This window comes from Cryphonectria parasitica, assembly GCF_011745365.1.
Source record: "Cryphonectria parasitica EP155 unplaced genomic scaffold M406scaffold_1, whole genome shotgun sequence".
In the NCBI taxonomy this organism is placed as follows: Eukaryota; Fungi; Ascomycota; class Sordariomycetes; order Diaporthales; family Cryphonectriaceae; genus Cryphonectria; species Cryphonectria parasitica.
This window is the reverse complement of record NW_024468909.1, coordinates 2560110-2578833: the sequence shown is the minus strand read 5'-3', so window position 1 is coordinate 2578833 and position 18724 is coordinate 2560110. Positions and strand designations below refer to the sequence as shown.

At 54.0% G+C, this 18724-nt stretch overlaps 10 protein-coding genes across 10 annotated transcripts; 3 read left to right on the top strand and 7 right to left on the bottom strand.

Moving 5' to 3' along the window:
* Positions 1-45: 45 nt before the first annotated feature.
* Positions 46-759, bottom strand: M406DRAFT_221821 (uncharacterized protein; the record flags this gene model as incomplete). The annotated part of the gene is made up of 1 exon (XM_040915604.1): positions 46-759. A coding segment is annotated over one exon (714 nt), but the record flags the coding sequence as incomplete, so codon positions are not given.
* Positions 760-2152: 1393 nt separating this feature from the next.
* M406DRAFT_325599 (uncharacterized protein) lies at positions 2153-2958 on the bottom strand (the record flags this gene model as incomplete). The annotated part of the gene is made up of 3 exons (XM_040920004.1): positions 2153-2394; positions 2599-2700; positions 2916-2958. The coding sequence occupies 3 exons, from the start codon at positions 2956-2958 to the stop codon at positions 2153-2155; spliced, it is 387 nt and encodes a 128-aa protein (XP_040781098.1).
* Positions 2959-5189: 2231 nt separating this feature from the next.
* Positions 5190-5796, top strand: M406DRAFT_246243 (ankyrin; the record flags this gene model as incomplete). Its single annotated transcript, XM_040916400.1, has 2 exons — positions 5190-5511; positions 5597-5796. 2 exons carry the CDS (start codon positions 5190-5192, stop codon positions 5794-5796), a joined length of 522 nt encoding a protein of 173 aa, XP_040781097.1.
* A 174-nt stretch (positions 5797-5970) lies between these two features.
* Positions 5971-6450, top strand: M406DRAFT_243577 (ankyrin; the record flags this gene model as incomplete). The annotated part of the gene is made up of 1 exon (XM_040916222.1): positions 5971-6450. A coding segment is annotated over one exon (480 nt), but the record flags the coding sequence as incomplete, so codon positions are not given.
* Positions 6451-7363: 913 nt separating this feature from the next.
* Positions 7364-7526, bottom strand: M406DRAFT_53729 (uncharacterized protein; the record flags this gene model as incomplete). The annotated part of the gene is made up of 1 exon (XM_040924527.1): positions 7364-7526. A coding segment is annotated over exon 1 (150 nt), but the record flags the coding sequence as incomplete, so codon positions are not given.
* A 98-nt stretch (positions 7527-7624) lies between these two features.
* M406DRAFT_59232 (uncharacterized protein) lies at positions 7625-9460 on the top strand (the record flags this gene model as incomplete). Its single annotated transcript, XM_040924626.1, has 4 exons — positions 7625-8564; positions 8637-8957; positions 9079-9366; positions 9402-9460. The coding sequence occupies 4 exons, from the start codon at positions 7625-7627 to the stop codon at positions 9458-9460; spliced, it is 1608 nt and encodes a 535-aa protein (XP_040781094.1).
* A 274-nt stretch (positions 9461-9734) lies between these two features.
* M406DRAFT_335866 (ribonuclease H-like protein) lies at positions 9735-10808 on the bottom strand (the record flags this gene model as incomplete). The annotated part of the gene is made up of 2 exons (XM_040921078.1): positions 9735-10357; positions 10571-10808. 2 exons carry the CDS (start codon positions 10806-10808, stop codon positions 9735-9737), a joined length of 861 nt encoding a protein of 286 aa, XP_040781093.1.
* An 850-nt stretch (positions 10809-11658) lies between these two features.
* Positions 11659-12419, bottom strand: M406DRAFT_354277 (uncharacterized protein). The gene has a single exon (XM_040922876.1). It carries the CDS (start codon positions 12399-12401, stop codon positions 12147-12149), a length of 255 nt encoding a protein of 84 aa, XP_040781092.1. The 5' UTR covers positions 12402-12419; the 3' UTR covers positions 11659-12146.
* A 3857-nt stretch (positions 12420-16276) lies between these two features.
* On the bottom strand, positions 16277-16860 carry M406DRAFT_320201 (uncharacterized protein). The gene has a single exon (XM_040919359.1). It carries the CDS (start codon positions 16833-16835, stop codon positions 16641-16643), a length of 195 nt encoding a protein of 64 aa, XP_040781091.1. The 5' UTR covers positions 16836-16860; the 3' UTR covers positions 16277-16640.
* Positions 16861-17111: 251 nt separating this feature from the next.
* Positions 17112-17827, bottom strand: M406DRAFT_354271 (uncharacterized protein; the record flags this gene model as incomplete). The annotated part of the gene is made up of 1 exon (XM_040922875.1): positions 17112-17827. A coding segment is annotated over exon 1 (396 nt), but the record flags the coding sequence as incomplete, so codon positions are not given.
* Between the last annotated feature and the right edge of the window lie 897 nt (positions 17828-18724).

Here is an 18724-nt window from a genome sequence, read left to right as displayed (position 1 = left end):
CCATATCGCGTGGGTGTCGTTGTGTGCATAGGCTGTTTATGTAGCCTTGCGGGTATCATCCCAGAGGGTATCAATCACCTGAAAAATCATCGTAATGTCCGCCATGACGCTCTTCTCCACCATGTCCTTGCCACCAAGCCGCTGTTGCATCTTGTCGGGGTGCCACCGCACCCGCTGCTCCTTCAACTTGGCCGAGAACGCCCTGCTGCCGAAACCCCTGAGGTCGAGGCCGCGCACAAAGAAGGACCGGATGCCCTTCTCGCTGAGCTCCTTGCGGGAGCCGGTCTCGGTGGGCCAGGGGATGCTGGCCGGCTCGCCGTCCCAGTCCTTCCACTGCTTGGTGTACTCGTCGAACCTCTGCTCCCTGGCCCGTCTCTTCCTGCGGTCCTCGGCGCGGCGCAGGCTGCGCTCGATGTCTCTCTGCAGCTTCCTCTCGTCCTCAGCCCGCCGCTGCCGTTCCCTAGCCGCCTTCTCGGCCTCGAACGCGCGCTGCGCAGCCTGCTGGGCCCTCTCGCGGCGCCGCTTCTGCTCCTCGATGAAGCCGGACTGGGTCTTCTTGAACATCTCTGCCTTGATGTAGGCGACATACTGCTCGTCGTCCATGTTCTCGATCTGGCCCGTCTCCGGGTTGACCTTGGTGCGGGAGTAGATGTGGATCGGCTGGCCGTAAATGCGCTCCCAGAACGCGGCACCCTGGGGGTCGGCTAGGGCATCGTATAGGGACTCGCGGAAGGCGATGTCGGGGTGTATGAGGGGTGGCGTGTTCCAGAGGTTCTGGGACGTGGAAGAGGAAGAGGCGGCGCCGCCGCTGGCCCAGACAGGTTCGTTGTCACTGTTGCTGCGAGGGGTTTTGCCGGCACGGTGGCGTTTACGTGTCTGAGGAGCCTCTGCTACTGGCTCCTCCTCGTCTTTCGCCTCCCCATCGGCGCCATCGCCGCGTGCGCGTTTCTTGTTGTGGTGATGAGGAGGGGCGGTTTGGTAGGGGTTGGTCTCGGGGACGTGCAGGGTGTCGCGTTCGGAGGGGCGGGGACTGTTGTCGGCGTTGGCTCGGCGCTCCTTGCGCTCCTTGAAACGCAGCCTACGGGTCTTCTCGCGGTCTTCCTGTGCGCGGACGTAGGCTTCGTCCATCACCGGCACCTCCTTGGCTCCGAAGAACAGGATGCAGAGGTTGTCGAGGTTGGAAGGGTACTCGTCGTCGGGACAGTACCCGCCGTCGTAGTGGGAGAGTTTGATGCGGTTGAACTCCCTGATTCGGCGGTAGAGATGGGCGTCGTGCTGGTCGGGAGGCAGCAGCTCGAAACCAGGGATGTGAGCCCATTTGAAGGGCGTTGGGTCGTTGGGTTGCATGGGAGTGGCTAAGAAAGCGGCAGTGGAAGTGGAAGTGGGAATAGCAGTGGACTCATGGGACGTCATCTTCGGTTGGTCTGCCGATTGGTTGGTTATTGGAAGAGCCTCGAGTGGGAACTGGTTGAAGGAAAGAAATGGGGCACTGAAGAGCTGAAGAGTTAGCTCATGTAGTCTTCTATGGTACAATGTATTAGAATGTACTTGCGTGGCAGGGAGCTGGTGGTGTGGGGCATGATCCAAAGTTTTGATTGGCTAGTCTTACTGGTTAGCCTCCCATTGGTCAATAGGGACCAATGCTGTCGAGCCAAATTATTCGAAACAATACGTACTATCTGCTCGCTTCTATTGTCTTTACAGACAACATAATTGCTATGGCATATGATAAATTTGAGAGCTAGAGTGTTCTACTACCGTATGTGCCAGGCTAAAAACTTGTCGAGACAGATTTATGACCGAGGGTCCTGTGTAACTGATGCATTGGCTGCTCCCCAGTGCCTATACGGTATCAGGCTTGACTGAATTAATCCATCTTATGGGGACGTGCAAATGCTATTGGGCGGGTTGGTTTTCATTGTCCCACAGAGTAGGAACCCCGGACACTCCCTGAGGACTCGGGAGGCGAGTGAACCCTTAAAAAGGTTGGTTGTACGTGTGAGCCCAGTCCTGTGTCTCGGAGGCTCGAAAGATTCTCAACACACCTCAACCATCCCTTCGCTTGACTTGTCTGGTTTCTTCATCTGGTAGGCGATCCAGCCTGATGCCATGTTTATTCTTATTTTTCATATATCCTCTTCAAAGCAGCCCTCTAGAATGCGATTGCCTCCACATTGTTTTTGTCGACACGCAAAGATCCAGGAAAGAAGACGTTGAGTAGAGCTGTGCCAAGGAGAGGGTACTTTTTCTCGGCCTGCTTCAGCACTTTAGACACGTGCCGGTCTTTAAATGTTTCGTGCTCTTTGATGTAATTGCCGAGGGTGGCTGTCGAGCGTGGGATGCTAGCGGCGACGATATTCTGAATACTGCCGAGGAGATCAATGCCCAACAAGCCTGTAATCTCCGCGTATCGTGTTAGCAAGGGTAAACGTCTATACCAATGTAGAGACAGGCAGAAACTTGATGTGGTTAGCACACAGAAATAGAACCAACACCATGCATTGTGGTCTATGGCTTCTACAGTGATGAGAAGCAGGATCCAAAACACGGCCAGTACAGAATTCGAGAACCTTGTGAATGGCAGGGCTGGTGCGGTACGCATGCCTCGCGCCAGAATCTCCAGGTCGAGCCCCACGCCTTGCTTCTGCAGGATGGCCACCTGCAGAAGGGTCGATTCAGACTCTGGCATCAGTCGTCCATCTGTATACGTGCATGCAAGGCTAGAAGATGCCTGGGGGGTAAGAATAGGGAAAAAAGAAATTACAGAAGCGAGCTAAGAGGAAAAGGAGGGGCTTCGGACTTCGGAAGCTGAAGAGCAATATGGCGGGGCTATATGCTACCCAGCCACGAGGAAAGGGAAAAAAAAAAAAGGACCACCGGCGTGATGGCGCGGCCAGCAAGCTGTGCGATGGTACTATTGATGACATCGAGCCCGACGAGCAGCAGAACAGACAGCATGTCGTTAGGATTCCGTCACTGTGCGGCCAAATAAGCCGCCAGCGTGCTGGACTCGCAGCCGGAAAGTCGCCCTGTCAGCGGATAGCTGGGCTGTGGGTGAAGACGCCAGCCCGGTTAAGCATTGTTATGGATGGCGGAGCCCTCGTGGGGGCCATAGATCACTCACTCACGTATTTTTTCTTTTGAATTAAAATGGAGAGAGATGCGTACTGCGACGAGAGGTAATTGGTAGTCTCGTCACTGAGCTCCATGCATGACAATCCAAAAATAATATCGTAGCTTGGGGTGCGGAGCTGTGCGTGAACTTTTTGGGTTTCAGCTGATATGCATGTCATATTTCAGTAGGTAGGTTGGCCAGTAAGGGCAGGAATGTGCTACTTCTCTCTAATTTTCATTGGTCTGCATCGCCAACAGTCGCAAAGGACGAGTGGTTCCTGAATGATCATCAGAGCCTTATGGCTTCTTGGCGGACCTGTATTCACACGTGTTCTGCCGATACTGGGTGGGCAATAAATATTTCATCAGTCATGGCGCCTGTAGGATACTTGCCAAAGAATCTTACTTCAAATGCTACACCCTTTCCGACTATGAATTAGATGGCTTCGAGTCTTCTTTGTCAAGCTACCAAGACGTACGCAAGTCTGCCGATCATTATGGCTCGAGACATATATAATAGAGATATGGAGATGAAGACGAATGTCGAAATACTGGATGCAGTTGGGCGGGCCAATATCTCGCCCTCTAGCCGCCATTACGCCACTGCAGAATCCATCCGCAAGTTGAGGAATGCCAGTGTACAAAGTCTCGGCGATCTTCTTGCCATTCTAGGTCCCCGCGACACCTCGAAACCGCGCGACATACCCATGATCTCAGGTCTTCTGGCCGGGGTAGATGTGTACGGAGGGCTGTCACAACAAGAGATTTACCAGCGCATCCTACGCAAGCTGGGAAAGGTCGCCCAGGGACACCTCTTTCATAATTCGGCAACCATGTCATCACCTGGATTTAGCTGGTGTCCTACCAATATTTTGGACATGCCGCTGGCTGAAAATGATGCTGAGTTGCTAGAAATTCGCGAGAACGGCGACCTCGAAGGAGTCTGGAAAGTGTTTCGAACTGAGAGCATCGAGCCGAACGACTTCATCTGGAAAGGCACACACCCCCTCACGCAGGTATCCTTGCAATCAGCCTTAAAAGGTGAAAGCAAACACGAGCACGCTTTGCTGGTCGAAAATGGGGACTCCCGGACTAGAGCACTGCTAGTCAAACTCACAATGAATGAAGAAGGAACGGCTTGTTGCCATTTCGTCGGGCCTGTCTACTTGCGCTCAGCTCTTGGCGGAGGCAGCAAGGGGGAAGAATATTGGGAGATAAGAGTCAGGATAGGTAGCCCGGCAAGGTTGCAGGAGCCCCTTGCAAGCCCGTGGGAAATTGTTCGGTGGACGGGCTGAACGAGGCGACGGATCAAGCTCCCTCCACAGAAGATGCAGGAGCGACCGACCGCAACACGCCAGTTGCTGCATCAGACATTCCTACAGGGTTCAAAGACTGGAAGGCGATCTTGTACTCCGACAAAGATGCGTACAATTCGCTTTTCGATGAAGAATGCAAGCTTCAGGCCTCCAAGGGCTCTAAGCCACCCGAGACCATGGTGCTGTATTTCAAAACCGGCCCAGACAGCCAAGCGTTCTTCTACGGGCATAAAGACATCATTCAATATGTCAAAAAGTGGCTCAGCCAGGATCAGACATCCAGTATGGGGCAATTGGTGCTATTAAGTCTTGACGAAAACGACAGAGTCAAAGTCAATCAAGACGACGAATTCTCAAGAAACTTGCTTGCTGGCAGCGCACTTCTTCTAGCCACTCAGCAGGAAGACAGCAGCAGATGCCAACGCGAAGTCCATGGATGGCCAAACAGCCCTGCACCGTGCGGCTTGGGGAGGTTCCTACGAGGTGGTCATGTCTCTATGCAAGGGCGGTGCGGAGCCTTTCATCTACGACGATTCGAATAACAGGCCGTGGCAGGTTGCGGCAGAGAAGGGGCATGAATCAATAGTTGAGGCACTTTTGGGAGAAGACAAACGCCTTCGTGATGAGCGCATCTTGACCAAAAAGGGACTCATCTTTGCCGCCGAGATGGGATATGTAGGCATTGCTAGCTCGCTGCTGAAGAGGGGGGCAGATGTCGACATGAAAGATGAGGATGGTCTCACACCACTACACTGGGCAATGAGAAGAGGCGACCAAGCATTAGTGGACCTACTTTTAAAGGAGAAGGCAACGATCAATGCGCTGGATCAACGCGGGAGGACGCCTCTCTGCCTTGGCGTCCTTGAAGGCCGAGCAACCGTGGTGAAGGCGCTGCTTCAGAGGACTGTCGATACCAACATTCCTGACAATGAGAAACGAACGGTACTACACCATGCGGCACAGAATGGCAACTGCGAAATCGTGCGGATCCTGGTCGACCACAAAGCCGACCCACATGCCCGCGACGCCCAGATGAAGAAAGCCTGGCAGCTCGCGGCTGAAAATGGCGACCACCCAGATAGTCGGCTTGTTACTGGAAAAAGAACTCGACCTGAGGCCCCAGAGTCGAAAAATGGAACAACTTCTCCTGCAGATGGTCAAGAGAGGTTTGGTGCCAATGGTCCAACTCCTCGTCGAGAAGGGAGTGGACAAAGACGCGAAAGACCGATTTGGCAGGGCAGCAATCGGGATAGCGGCCGAGTACAAGAAACATGAGGTTTTGGGGTTGCTACTCTCAAAGGGTGCGAACCCAGACATCCCGGATCCGAGGGGCCAGACACCGATACTGTGGGCGGCGAAAACCTGAAATACCATAATCATCAGCTCGCTTCTCGACCATATTGCCAGTAACTCCTGTGATGAAGTTTCCGGGGAGGTCTCTTCCAATGAGGACGATACCGTGCCCAATGGGGGCACACCGAGGTCGACAGAGAAGACGAACCGCAAGACCAACCGCAAGACCAAGATAGTAAATCATGTCGACTGCGAGGGCCGAACGGCGCTACTGATAGCCCTTGAAGAGGGACACGACAATGTCGTGACACTTCTACTCGACAAGGGCTCCCCAGAGCTTGACGTCAACCTGCCAGACATGGCGGACAGGACAGCACTACATCTGGCGGCAGAGAAAGGCAATCAGAAGTTGGTCCAACTCTTGTTGGATAAGAACGCTCGTCAGGACCTTCAGGATAAGCTGAAACGGACAGCGCTGCTCCTGGCCGCGGAGCAGGCAAAGAACAACGCTGCGGTCAGCACTTTGCTCGATAGTCCATCGAATTCGATAAATTTAGCGGATTGGCAGGGTCGAACGGCTTTGCTAGCAGCAGCTGAGCGAGGGGATAAGGATATGATGAAAGAGCTGTTGCTTAAGAAAGCGGACGCAAATCATGCAGACGACCTGGGCCGCACAGCGCTCCTTTTTGCAGCTGAGAATGGCAACAAGGACATTGTTGATCTGCTGCTGGAGAATGGAGCAGACCAGGATCACAAAGACTCGCATGAGAGAAACCCCCTTCTCCTTGTGGTCGCAAATGGTGACAAGGTATTAGTGGAGACTCTTCTCAACCGTCCTGACATTCAACTGAATGTCAAGGACTCGCATGGTCGGAATCTATTGCAGCTAGCTGTGCAGAGTGGGAATAAAGAGGTGGCTTGGTTGGTTGCAGAAAAGACTACACCGGCTCAAGGGGCAGCAGGTCCAAATGAATAGCAGCGGGTCTGGGTCTTTTGGGATGGGGCAGTAATGCTAGAAGGTGACTTTGCCGTGTGTATCGATTGATTATGGTCAAGTTTGTGTAAAGCTCTCAAGCTTAGTTGAAGGGATTGTTTCACTTTGCTGCTTTCCTTGGATCTCAGTGCTGGATGAAGGGATATTGAGCTGATCATGATACCTTTTAAGCTCTGTAGGCCTGTGAAGCAGATATGGTACCAACAGCATGCAAGAAGGAATACTTTAGTCTACCAGACTAAACTATCAAGCATTTCATTAATTACTTATTAGAGTACAACCTCTTTATAACGACCTTTAAGGGAGGTGCCACTGTACTGAGTTATAGCTTATATATGCCAGGATGCCTGAGTTTAGGGTCCCAGACACCTGGTCCTTGTAGCTCATTTACCTGTTCTGCAACCTGCACGATGGATTTTGACTAGTACGATGTGCTTTGTACTAGTATTTGGCATGGGTTTCACGGTGTTAATCGTCTACACTTAACTCCTAACGACGAAACCCCAAGACTCGAGGGACACTTGACGTAATTTACACCAATCTCCTAGAGAACCAGTATCTCCGACAAATTTGTGGACGTTCTTCTCTTCTTTAAGAGTGTGGGTTTTCCTGGAAACCCAAAGGCTGACCCATTTGAGCAGTCACCACTGCAGGTACATAAATGTGTATGCATCTCTGAGACACCACAAATATATAGCATTTGCCTGCAGTGCACAAGTACAGTATAGCCACCTGGATCGAGGTAGACATTTGGTTGATCAGTCTCCTCGACTAAGCACAAGTCCTCATCTCTCATTCTCTAATATTGGAGTTGCTTCCTTGTGGAATGAAAAGAAAGAAAAGAAGAAAAAAAAACAAGTGCTTCGTCCACACAACCACCACCACACTCCCCACTCCCTCCCAAACAATGGTCGGGATAGCAAGAATTCTGTCCCAGCCAACAGCCAAACCCTACCGCAGCAAAGATGTAGAGCACAGCCTCGACCACCCCCCCACCATCAACGACGACGGCCATCTGACCTTTGACGAAAACGACGTCGAGAACCCCCTGAATTGGGCCTTCACGAGGCGTGCCTACATAACCATCTGCGCCGTGCTCCTGCTCATCAACGCCACCTTCGCCTCCGCCAGCCCGTCGGGCTGTCTCGAGAGCATCGAGGAGTACTTTCATGTCTCCGCCGAGGCCGCCGGCCTGACCATCACCCTCTTCCTGCTGGGCTACTGCGCAGGGCCGCTCGTCTTCGCCCCGCTCAGCGAGTTCTACGGCCGCCGCCCCATCTTCTACATCACCTTCCTGCTCTACCTCGCCTTCAACTTCCTGTGCGCCTTTGCGCCCAACTTTGCCGCCCTGCTCGTGGGCCGCTTCCTGACGGGCACCTTCGCCTCCGCCCCGCTTAGCAATGCCCCGGGTGTGCTGGCCGACCTCTGGCGCCCTATGCACCGCGGTGTTGCCATGGCCGGCTTCGCGATGATGGTATGGGCCGGGCCTGCGCTGGGACCTGTCATCTCTGGCTTCCTGCAGTTGACAAAAGGGGTCGAGGGTTGGCGGTGGAGTTTCTATGTGCTGCTTTTCCTGGGCGGATTCACGGCGATTTTCCTAATTACCATCCCCGAGACTTATGGGCCGGTGATCTTGTACTACAAGGCCAAGAGGATCAGGGCGGCGCGGGTGCCGGGCTTCGAGGACATCAGGGCGCCCATCGAGGTGACCAGCCGTTCGTTGCTGAGCATTTACAAGGTTGCCCTGACGAGGCCTTGGATTATCCTGCTCGACACCATATCGCTGCTGTGTGCCATTTACATGTGTATGATATACCTGCTGCTGTACATGCTCTTTGCCATCTACCGTGAGTTCTCTTTATTTTTCTCCGTTTTCCTCTTTTTCTTCTTCCCAACTCAGTACTGACCTCAAACCACAGCCATCGTCTTCGAGGAACACCGCGGCTGGAACGCAGGCGTGGGCGAGCTACCTCTCCTGGGGCTCATTGTCGGCGCGGCGCTGGGTGCGCTGATTGTATTTTTGGATTCGCGCTACCAGAACAAGAAAGCCGGTTGGGGCAGAGAGCTCAGGCCCGAGGACCGGCTGCGCACCGCCATGTTCGGCGGACCGGCGCTCGCCCTGGCCATGTTCTGGTTCGCCTGGTCTGCCAACTTCAACTACGTTCACTGGATCGTCCCGACCCTTGCGGGCGTCCTCTTGGCCGCGGCTATGCTGACCATTTCTGTGTCGTTCATAAATTGTGAGTTCACCTGCTGGGTCTTGAATACCGTTGCATATCCCGTCGCTAGGGGGCTTGATGGGTCAAAAGAAAGGAAAAGAAGAAGAAGAAATAGATACTGACCTGACTCTCCTCATGCCAGACCTCGTCGATACGTATCTCCTTTATGCCGCCAGCGCCATTGCAGCAAACACGGTGGTGAGATCCGCCGTCGGAGCCGTAGCACCCCTCTTCACGAACCAGATGTTCTCCACCCTCGGCGTTGGGCCTGGCGGCTCGCTCATCGGTGGCGTGGGCGCGCTGCTCGCCCTCATTCCTTTTCTGTTTCATCGGTACGGCGAGGGCATCCGCGTCCGAAGCCGCTTCGCCCCTACCGCCCCCAAGAAGACAAATGACCCTGCGGACAAGGCGGAGAAGGGCCGTGGTGACGGTGATGGTGGTGGTGGTGCGGACGAGGCGGTCAAGGACGAGAGTGGCAACCAGACGGCGGTTTCCAGCGGGAGCGGCGACGAGAAGGCGATTGACGGGCATGTTGTGCACAACGGCGATCGGGAGAGCTCGGAGGAGAACCCGTATGAGTATGCCGTTGATGAGGATTTGCCACAGAGACATGGGCGCGATAGCAAACACTAGATGCCAGGACAGGCTTTCAAGTGGATTCTAGTCAGATGACCACAACAATAGTACAGATTTTCCCAAACTGCACGGGACAAAACATCATGATGTACCAAAGGGGGTTCGACCTCGTCGATTAGTTCTGAAGCCTTGCCAGATCGTGACGGGCTCCCTCGAGCACAATCACGAAACCACAACGTTGCGGAAATATTCCGGGGCAGGTCCTTCGGCAGCCTTCTTGGCTGCCTCATCTGCCACCGTGTTCTCGTCCCTGGGGATCCGCCAAAACTCGACCTTCAAGCCACGGTCGCTCGCCTTCTCGACCTCCCCGAGCAGGCACTCCCACAGGTCCCTGTTCTTGACATCCCCCCCGCCCCTCGTCTGCCATCCGTTCCGCAGCCAGCCCTTTACCCACGACGTGGCTCCCTGCACGACATACTCGCTGTCCGTCGCAATCACCAAGCTGGTGAACCTGCCCCCCTGAGCCCAGTCGCAGTACCGAAGCGCGGCCACGACGGCGCGCAGCTCCGCTCTGTTGCTCGTCTGCGCCGTCACTGCCTCCTCCTTGCGCCCAGCCCAGGGCCCCCGGCGCTCGAGCCGGCCCTGCACAACGACGGATGAGCAATCGAACGCCCAGCCCCCGCGGGGGTCCGCCTGTCCGTTGTTCAGGCACGCGCCGTCGGTGTAAATGAGCATGCGTTGCGGGTCGCGGCTGTCTCGGTAGCGGATGTTGGCGTTGCTCATTTCGAGACGCGAGCTGAAGTGGTCTAGATCGCCGCCCTTGAACCTCTTGGGAATCACCCGGCCTGTGCCACGGACGAGATTGAGGGGCGGCGCGGTCGGGGGAGGCGGAGACGTCTCGGTAAGCCAGTGGCTAGGTAGCACGGGTCCTAGGACCATGGGTCCACGGAGGTGGATCGTGGGTTGAGGCGCGGAGGAGGCGGGAGCCTGCGGCAGCCTGGGCGATTCTCCTCGACCCTTGTTCAGGATCTCAATGCCATCGTCGTCGCCATTTTCACCTTCGTCTTTGTCATCATCGTTGTCGTCGTCGTCGTCCTCCTCCTCCTCCTCCTCCTCCTCTTCTTTGTCGTCTTCGTGGCGTGTCAGGCTGTAGTCAACGCAGCAATGGGAGCAGATGACCCGAAGATGGCGATAGCAGACCACGAGCCCACCAGGCAGGTGGACGGGACTGTATTTCACAACCCCGTCTTCATCCGAGTCCGAATCAGGCGACAACCACATCCAACCAGACGCCATGCTGCAGTCGGCGCGGTGTCCAGGGCTAGAAGAAAGTAATGACTCTGTACAGTTTAGTTGTTGCCGGTAAAAAAAAAAAAAAAAAAAAAAAAAAAGGAGTTGAGGGCGCTGCTTGGGAGGGGGAGGGCAATAACATCTCTAATTAAACTTTATCAGCAAAGAGAGAGGCCTGGCTCCCATGCCAGGGTTCCGCTTTTCCCCAAACGCACCAGGATATGAAGATATAAATGGAGAGTGCAGGTAAGAAACAGCCTCGTGATGACTACTTGACTTAAGTGCTTAGAGTAAGTATGCGAGGGGTTGACACGCACCTGCCCTTCCTAGATAGCTTCAACCATCCTAGCCTGCGTGACTGACCTTTCCTTCCTTCTATCTTTCTACGGCGCACCTTCTGAATAGATCTTCCCCCCCTAATAGTAAACACCGAACCACCAGCATCCATTCATCCACCCGCCCGCAGCGGGCTCATAGAACGACAGAGTCACTCAGGCAAATTACTATCCCTGTACGGCTGGAGACCGCCACTGTCTTCTGTGATTCTCAACTATAGCCTCATCGTGAGTGGCCTCAGACGAGGCTGTCGAGTTTCAGGATATACTTGACTTCCACATTTTTTCACAGCTCCGAGGAGAAATCACCAGCAATGGTAAGTCCACGAACGGTAACGTATACAATCCTACATATTCCTTGGGGCACTGCACCGTTATTCTGTCTTGACTGTAACTCCTTATTAGTATTCGGATCATCTTCGATTTAGGAACCTCCAGATAGTTAGCATCTTTGTCGCCGATACGCGACTGACACGTCGAACCCAACGAAGAGAGAACGTGCCAGTGAGCGCAGGTCTTCACCTCGGAATCAGGTGTCACAGCATTGCACAACGAGCTGCTATGGCATATAAATATACACAATGCAAGTTGCAACCACCTGAGCAGAGTCCGTGTCCGTGTCCGTGCCCGTGCCGCAGACAGAACCGGCTTCTCATGACCACCGCCGCCGATCGACGTCGTCCGAAGAAAAGGTGGATCCCTCCGAAATCCCCCCTCCGTCCGTCCAACCCTTTGCACCGAGTCCTGCACAGATCAAAACTGGGCACATGCAGATGCAAAGACCTTCCTCTTGCTTGCACGGTACCACCCTGCACCGGAGCATTTGGATCTGAGATACTGAGAGGGAGCTTGGACCTCACTCATCCCCCTTCTCCCCCTCATCGTATCGAGGGTGGGCTGATGGGCGAGGAGGAGAAGAAGGAGGAGCAGGGTCTCCATCTCATTGCGCCGGCCAGTCCAGCCGCATCACGCGAGCAAATGCCATTCGGTCTTCACCGAGGGAGCCGCATCACCTCTCACATGCGGGAAGGCGGAGAAGTGAGTTGTACCCTGGGGTGGATGAGATCCACCTTGGTTGTGAGTGGTTGTGGTTTCTTGTTGTGCCACCGTGCACACATGCAAACACCCCAGGCCCAGCCTCCCTACCCTCCTCCCCTCCACATCCACAATCCACACCTACTATCCACATCTGCATCCCAACCTGCAAGCACAAGGGAGAGACGCAACGGACGGACCGCTGTGTGCCCCCAATTCGCACATCCATCCCCGCAAATCGCCATCTTGACCAGATCCCCTCCTCTTCGAAGCGGCCGATGAGATACGGTTGTGGGGTCCCGTCTGCAGTCTCTGTTGTTCTTCATCCATGAATTTGTTGACTAGTCACTTGGACCAGTTGATGACTAGCTCTGTCATCCCCTCCCTCTCTCTCTCCCACTCTCGCTGTATCTATTCGCTGGCAAGGGGAATGAGGGGCGCGAAGGAGGAGGCCTCCCGTCGTAACTCGGCCACGGCGACGGCGACACGACACGACACGACGACGACACGATAGCGAGGAGGGGTGAAACCCTCGTCACGAAACAAGTGACAATGGCAACGACAACGACGACGACGACGACGACAACAACAACAACAACAACAGGTTGGCAGCCGACCTCGGAAGCGTTCCTCCCGAACCCTTTGCCCCCCCCCCCCCCTCCAAACGGTTCTGGCTCACCTCCCAGGGATGCAGAGAAGGAATGGAGTGCTCTTGCGACGGTGAGTTCCAGTAGATGGAACACTACACACTGGCAGAGAGGACACGCAATGGCTTGTGCCCACCCACATCTATAGTTTGCAGTGTGTGGGGCCGCCCGCCACCCCAAGTCAGATCTGGGCAGGCAAGAGGAGCCGACCGCCTTCTTGCGTGCATTAGCAGTTGCAACTTACGACGAGCAGACTCCCACTTAGCTGCAGCCCCTTCACCGCATCCCAGGTCCCCTCAGGCTGGTGCCATCAAACGACCCATCTGGAGGGGAGCTGTGGGCAGGGCGGGCAGATGCTGGTACTACCATGGCACTATACTGTACCATAGGCCGTTCACCGCGTCGCCGCCGCAGGCGATACGACCGTTGAGAGTCCAGTATCTGTCGTGGCGCTGTGAAATGGATGCATGTATAGACGCAGAGATGTGGGCCGGCATCAGGAATGGTGTGCCATAGCAACGAGACGACAGGTGCTAGCTGTCTTGTGTCTTTCTCACTCGATTCACAATCGCGCGCCTCAAGCCTGCAATAGTCAGCTGTGCAGAATCGCTGCCCATACACACAACACACACACAGAATTTCTAAGTGTACCCCCACCACACCCACTCGGGCGGTCAGACGGCAGCGAGCGGCGTCGGCCCCGGAAACCTGCTGTCTCGGACGAGCGCCCCGGTGACAACGGGCGCGTGATCTGCCTTGTACGCCTACTGTAGATAAGATACTCTGGCAGATCTCAGCTAACCCTTCAACATTCAGTATTGAAATGGGAAAAAGATCTTCTGTTTTCTTCTTTCTTCTTCACCCCTCGGAAGCGAGTCATACCCCACTTGCTGGGCTCATCTGAAATGCCTTGTGTCGATGGAAATCGGGTCGGGTCGGGCTGGACTGCATATGCGTACCTGGTACAGTGCAGTACATGCATGCAGACATCGTGCCTGCGATCGCCCGACCAGGCATTGCCTGTCGCCTACAGCTCTCCCTAAGGGATGAACAGGATGACTTGGGGGCTGGAGTATTTCTTAGGTGCACACAAATCCGAGACGTAGTTCATTCCTTCAATGCCCAATACAAGAGAGACGGGGACGAGAGGTGTGTGAGAAATAGAGATGATGGTGTGCTTGCGACAAAGCCCAATCCCCTCCCCCTCTCGACCGGCCGACCCGTCTTCCGAGCCAGGCGACCGACTACTACAGGGCCATCTGCGCCGTCATCATCTATCTGCGAGATAAGCTCGTGGCCCCCCCCCCCTACCCCCCTCTCCTGCAGCTGCAGCAGCTGCAGGCCAGCGCTGTCTGGTGCAGTTTTCATGAAACAGCCGAACAATTACCACGGCCCAATGACAAGAGCCAGCCAGCCTGCCAGCCAGTCATCCCAGCCCATTACACACCTCACGCAATTTAACGCCAAGGGGCAGGCAAAACAAGAAAAGGCGGTTACGAAGTAGCCTGTGGTGACGAGTAGACATTCTTTTGGGGGATAGTATCGTCATGTGAAGATTTTTCATCTTTTCATTCTCTCATCCTTTCTTCCGCCTTTAGGTAGCCGAGTTGTATCGGCAGGCTATTAAACAGCGGTGGCCTCGTCTAGGACGATGATCACCATCCCTATTGGTTTCCTTTTTTGCGAGATCATGAGTCGAGTTTGAAGTGTGTCAAGTGTGTTCATACATGTGTGCATGCGCGGTGACCTAAGACGGAAAATTGAAAAGGAAAGAAAAGACAAGAATCAAAAGATATCATCGAGTAGGCCATGTCCTAGGATAGTAATGATCATAAACGTCCTATGGTGCCTCTTGTCTCGTGTCGTGTTTGATTCGCGGCCGATAGCAGGTTCTCAGGGTCGGAGCGCCGCACTGGCCTGTCGGCATGACCAGCGAACGCAACTGACCTGGGCCTGCTGGCCGTGACGACGGTCTTGCCTACTTGTCCCCCCTCCAAACATATTTACTCCCTACTTGTTCAAGCCTAACGAATCGCTTGCCGCGGCTGAGGCGCGGTAAAAGGTTCACTACGCACGTAAATGCAAGTGTGTGGTTTTTTGTGGTTTTTTGTTGGTTTTTTTTCCCCCCTCCTTGCGTTCCCCCAGCCATCAAACCCAACAAATTATGCATAATCGTGAAACGAAACATCACACCAGAGTTTTTCCAGCCCACTCACAAAAGTACTGTACTTGGGCCAACGCACAGCATACACACAGCAGCCCCTAGGAAGAAATGGCCGCTAAAGAAGCGACGATCAGGATTCTAGAGAGCGTCTCAATGTTCGCGTGCTCAAGCACGTCAGGTATTGTGTGCGATTATCATGTATTCGCGTATAGGCTGGGAAGGGGCGATTTTCAATTTCTCAGCAAAATCTCCCAATCCTGTGCCTGTGGATTTGATGGCTGATGAATCATCCGCTCTTTCTAATGGTTGCTGATTAAAAAGCAGAATACCCATGCTCATATCCGTTACAGTAGACGTAGTACTACGTACCATAGTGGTCTTGATCCTGTTTTTTTTTTCTCTATAATACCAAATCGCAAGTCTAAAATCCGTTGGGGGCCCCTGGCAAGCTGGCAAGGCTCATGCCGTCGGACTCGGACGGATGTATTCGGCCTTTTGGGCACAACACACATCACTATGGTACACTGACACCGGAAACTTTAAAATGGACGTTGGAAGGATGCTTGGTTTTTTGGCCGCGGGGGCCAAAGGAGGGTGCGGGGCCAATGGCTAAGAGTGCGATCCTGACTGCTGGATAGACGACCCGTTCGTCTCGCACTCGCGCACATGCTGCCGACCAGTTCCTGACCAAAATGAGATCTGCGAGATCGAAAGAGAGTAAAAACGGCATCATGTGGCGAGAAGACCGAGGACTTTACTAGGTAGCACAGAGGAGACAAACAAGCGAGACCGAGGTAGATTTCCAGACTCGGTTTCGATGACGAAGGTTAAGAGAAAAATTCAAAATAAATAAATTTCAAAATAATCTGGGGTATGCGAGAAGAACGCGAGAGGCCGAGGCAGGGTTCTGCCGGGTTGCATGTTGGGCTGGACAATGACAAAGCCACAAGGCGTATGTGTGTGTGTGCGTGTGTGCGTTCGCCGCATGTGTGCGTTGTTCGAATAATCATACTGCCCCCTCCGAGCTCGGCCCCCACATGGGTGTTGACGCAATTGCTGTCGTTTTCCCCCAGTCTCTTGCTTGTGATCGGCGTCGCTGTCGTTTGTCGTTCGTCGTCGTACGGCAACACGCAAATCTGGCAGTTGTTTAGTAGGGTTCAGATTATGAGCATATCACAAACAGGATTGAATAATCAACAAATGCACGCAAAGATGAACAGTTTCTTTTTGTTGGGACGGATTATGTATTTGAGATTTAGGATTTGTGTTATTTGTTTGGTATCTCGACCCTATCATTGCTCCATGACCTGCAGCCAGATGAGACTGGGGGTATGTGTGAGCGAGATAGCCGATCATCTGCCAATCCAGCCAACCCCTCCGCGGGGTCGCCTGTTCCAGTGTTCCTCCCTTGAGTGGTGACATTTGTGCCCCGTTTCCCTTTGCCTTCGAGGTCACCCCTCGCTTGTTTCCATGATCATAGATGAATGATAATAATGATAATAATAAAAAAACCAACGCCAATGCTATGCAGAAGAGGTATCGAGAGATGAAGTCGTCAAATCGCTAGACCGTAAAATACACGTGATGCCGAATTATGAGCGCTGATGCAGCGGTAAAAAAAAGATGCAGGCGGTGAATGTTTGTGGCGGTGCCCAGTCTAGTAAACCGAGATCGCGCTCACCAGCCTCGCTGTGTTGCGAGCTGCAGGCATGTAGTGTATTGAGTCATCGTAGAGATCTGCGTCGTCGTCTTCTTCTGGTGAGATCTTCTGCTGTTGTTGTTGCTGGTTGTGTGGTTGCTGCTGCTTCTCGTTGAAGGTGGGCAGCAGTGCAGTGGGCGGTGAGGGCGGCATTGACTCGTCTTCTGAGGACTCGTCCATATCTTGTTCCAGCTCAGGTGGTGAGGCGGCGGAATGATGTGAGGGTGAGCGAACGAGGGCGAGACCAGCATAGTCCTCATCCTCATATGTATCGTCGTCCTCAAAATCCTCCATGTCGATCTCGACCACCTCCATCTTGGGGCTGAAGGGTGCTGATTTGTTGTGATGGTGGGAAGGCACCCGACGCAGGGAGACGACATCGGCCATCTCGACGTCCTCATCCTCCTCGTCCTCTGAGATGTCGCTGTCGTCATCTGAAGAGGAGTCGTAGTCGTCCTCGTCCTCCTCTTCCTCCTCTGGGATGGAGTCGGCCCACTGGATGTGTCTGCTCTCGTTGGAGAGAGGCGAGGAGGTTTGCTTCTCGGTTTGGGAGGCGCTGCGGACGGAGTTGTTGAACCAGGACTCCTGCTCCCTCTCGGCGTCCGCAAGCTCGAGCATCAGGCTGTCGAGGAGGTTGGCGTGGCCGACGAGCAGACGAAGGTTGTGGTCAGGCATGGCAGCCTCGTGGGAGAGCTTGGCCCTGGCCTTGTGGGCCAGGTAGTATGTCTGCGTGATGGACATCTTCTGCTTCTTGAAGGGAGAGAGGGGGGAGGCGTAGACTGATGAGGCCGTTGGTGATGATGTGGTAGTAAAAGTATTCGACATTTTGAGAGGAGGGAAAGAAAAAACTAGGAGAAAGTGTTTTCTTTTATGCGGAGTGGTCGTAGTAATCTCGTTGTTTGGTGACTCAAGGCAGACGCTTAACTTGGGTGCGTTTGCGGATCCAATAAGTGGGTGGCTTGCAGGGGTTGTTTGTTGGTGTAGTAGTAGTAGTAGGTGAAGAGTCACCGTGGGACAGCTACTATTATGGCGGGAGATGAGGTTGGGTCTGCCGCATGTATTGTTGGGTCGACTATTCAAATGGAGTAGTCAAAGTGAAGACTGAACTGTGTGTGTAGTAAAAAAGGTTGGTTTGGTAAAGTTAAGAGATGGAGCATTTGTTTTGTGTGTGAAGAGGAGATCAGATCAGAGTGAGCGGTCTGTGATCGGGACCGGAGGGGAGACACGATTCTTTTATCAACGATCGCAGCTGACCGTCTTTTTCTCGTTTGTATGCGGGTAGAACTAGTAAGTAGGTCGTGACAGGGCCCTTGTAAGTACCTTTTCTCAAGTCTGTTTTTTCTTTCTCCCTCTTCGGAGCCGTGGGTCGGGTCCAGCGGCCCACGGGGTCCAACTCGGCCTTCGTCGTTGGAAATTCGCAGTCAGCGGAGCATTCAGCATCCTTGCAGGGGTGGTGCAAACTGGTAGATCCATGGGCGCCCATGGGTGTCCACGGGGCCAAGAAGCGTGTACAACACAGCAGTGCAGCGGTACGGAGGTACAAGCAAGTAGTGGATTTCCCAGGGATCTCTTGCCCAGGCCTGTGTGTGCTGGGATATCTTGCGGTCAGGGCGCGCGCAATTGGGGACGGCAGGGGGGGCTTACAAACCGAAGTTAGCGGGAGGAAGGCTTTCTGAAGCTGTGACTCGGGATGACTGAGCTGTCCCTTCGGGGTTTTGAGTTGGCCCCGGCCGGTCGTAAGGGGAGTACCACGTCCACTCGTTTACTATGGCAGGGGTACTTTGTCTACGGTTTTATCTCCCTCGCTAACGCTACAGGACCTGTACAGCGTGTCTGCCTTCTCCTAGGGCCATGCTTCAGCTCAGCCCTCAGACTTGCTTCACCGTCGTCGGGTCGGAAACGAGAGCGAAAGGACAAAACAAACAGAGGAGGGGCACGACAGACTGCCACGAATCCTCGAATCCCTCGCGTGAGGCTTAGATCTCTGGAGACAGGGCGGTAAGTGTCTCGCAAAAGTCGTATCTGCCAATTGCCTATGGTCG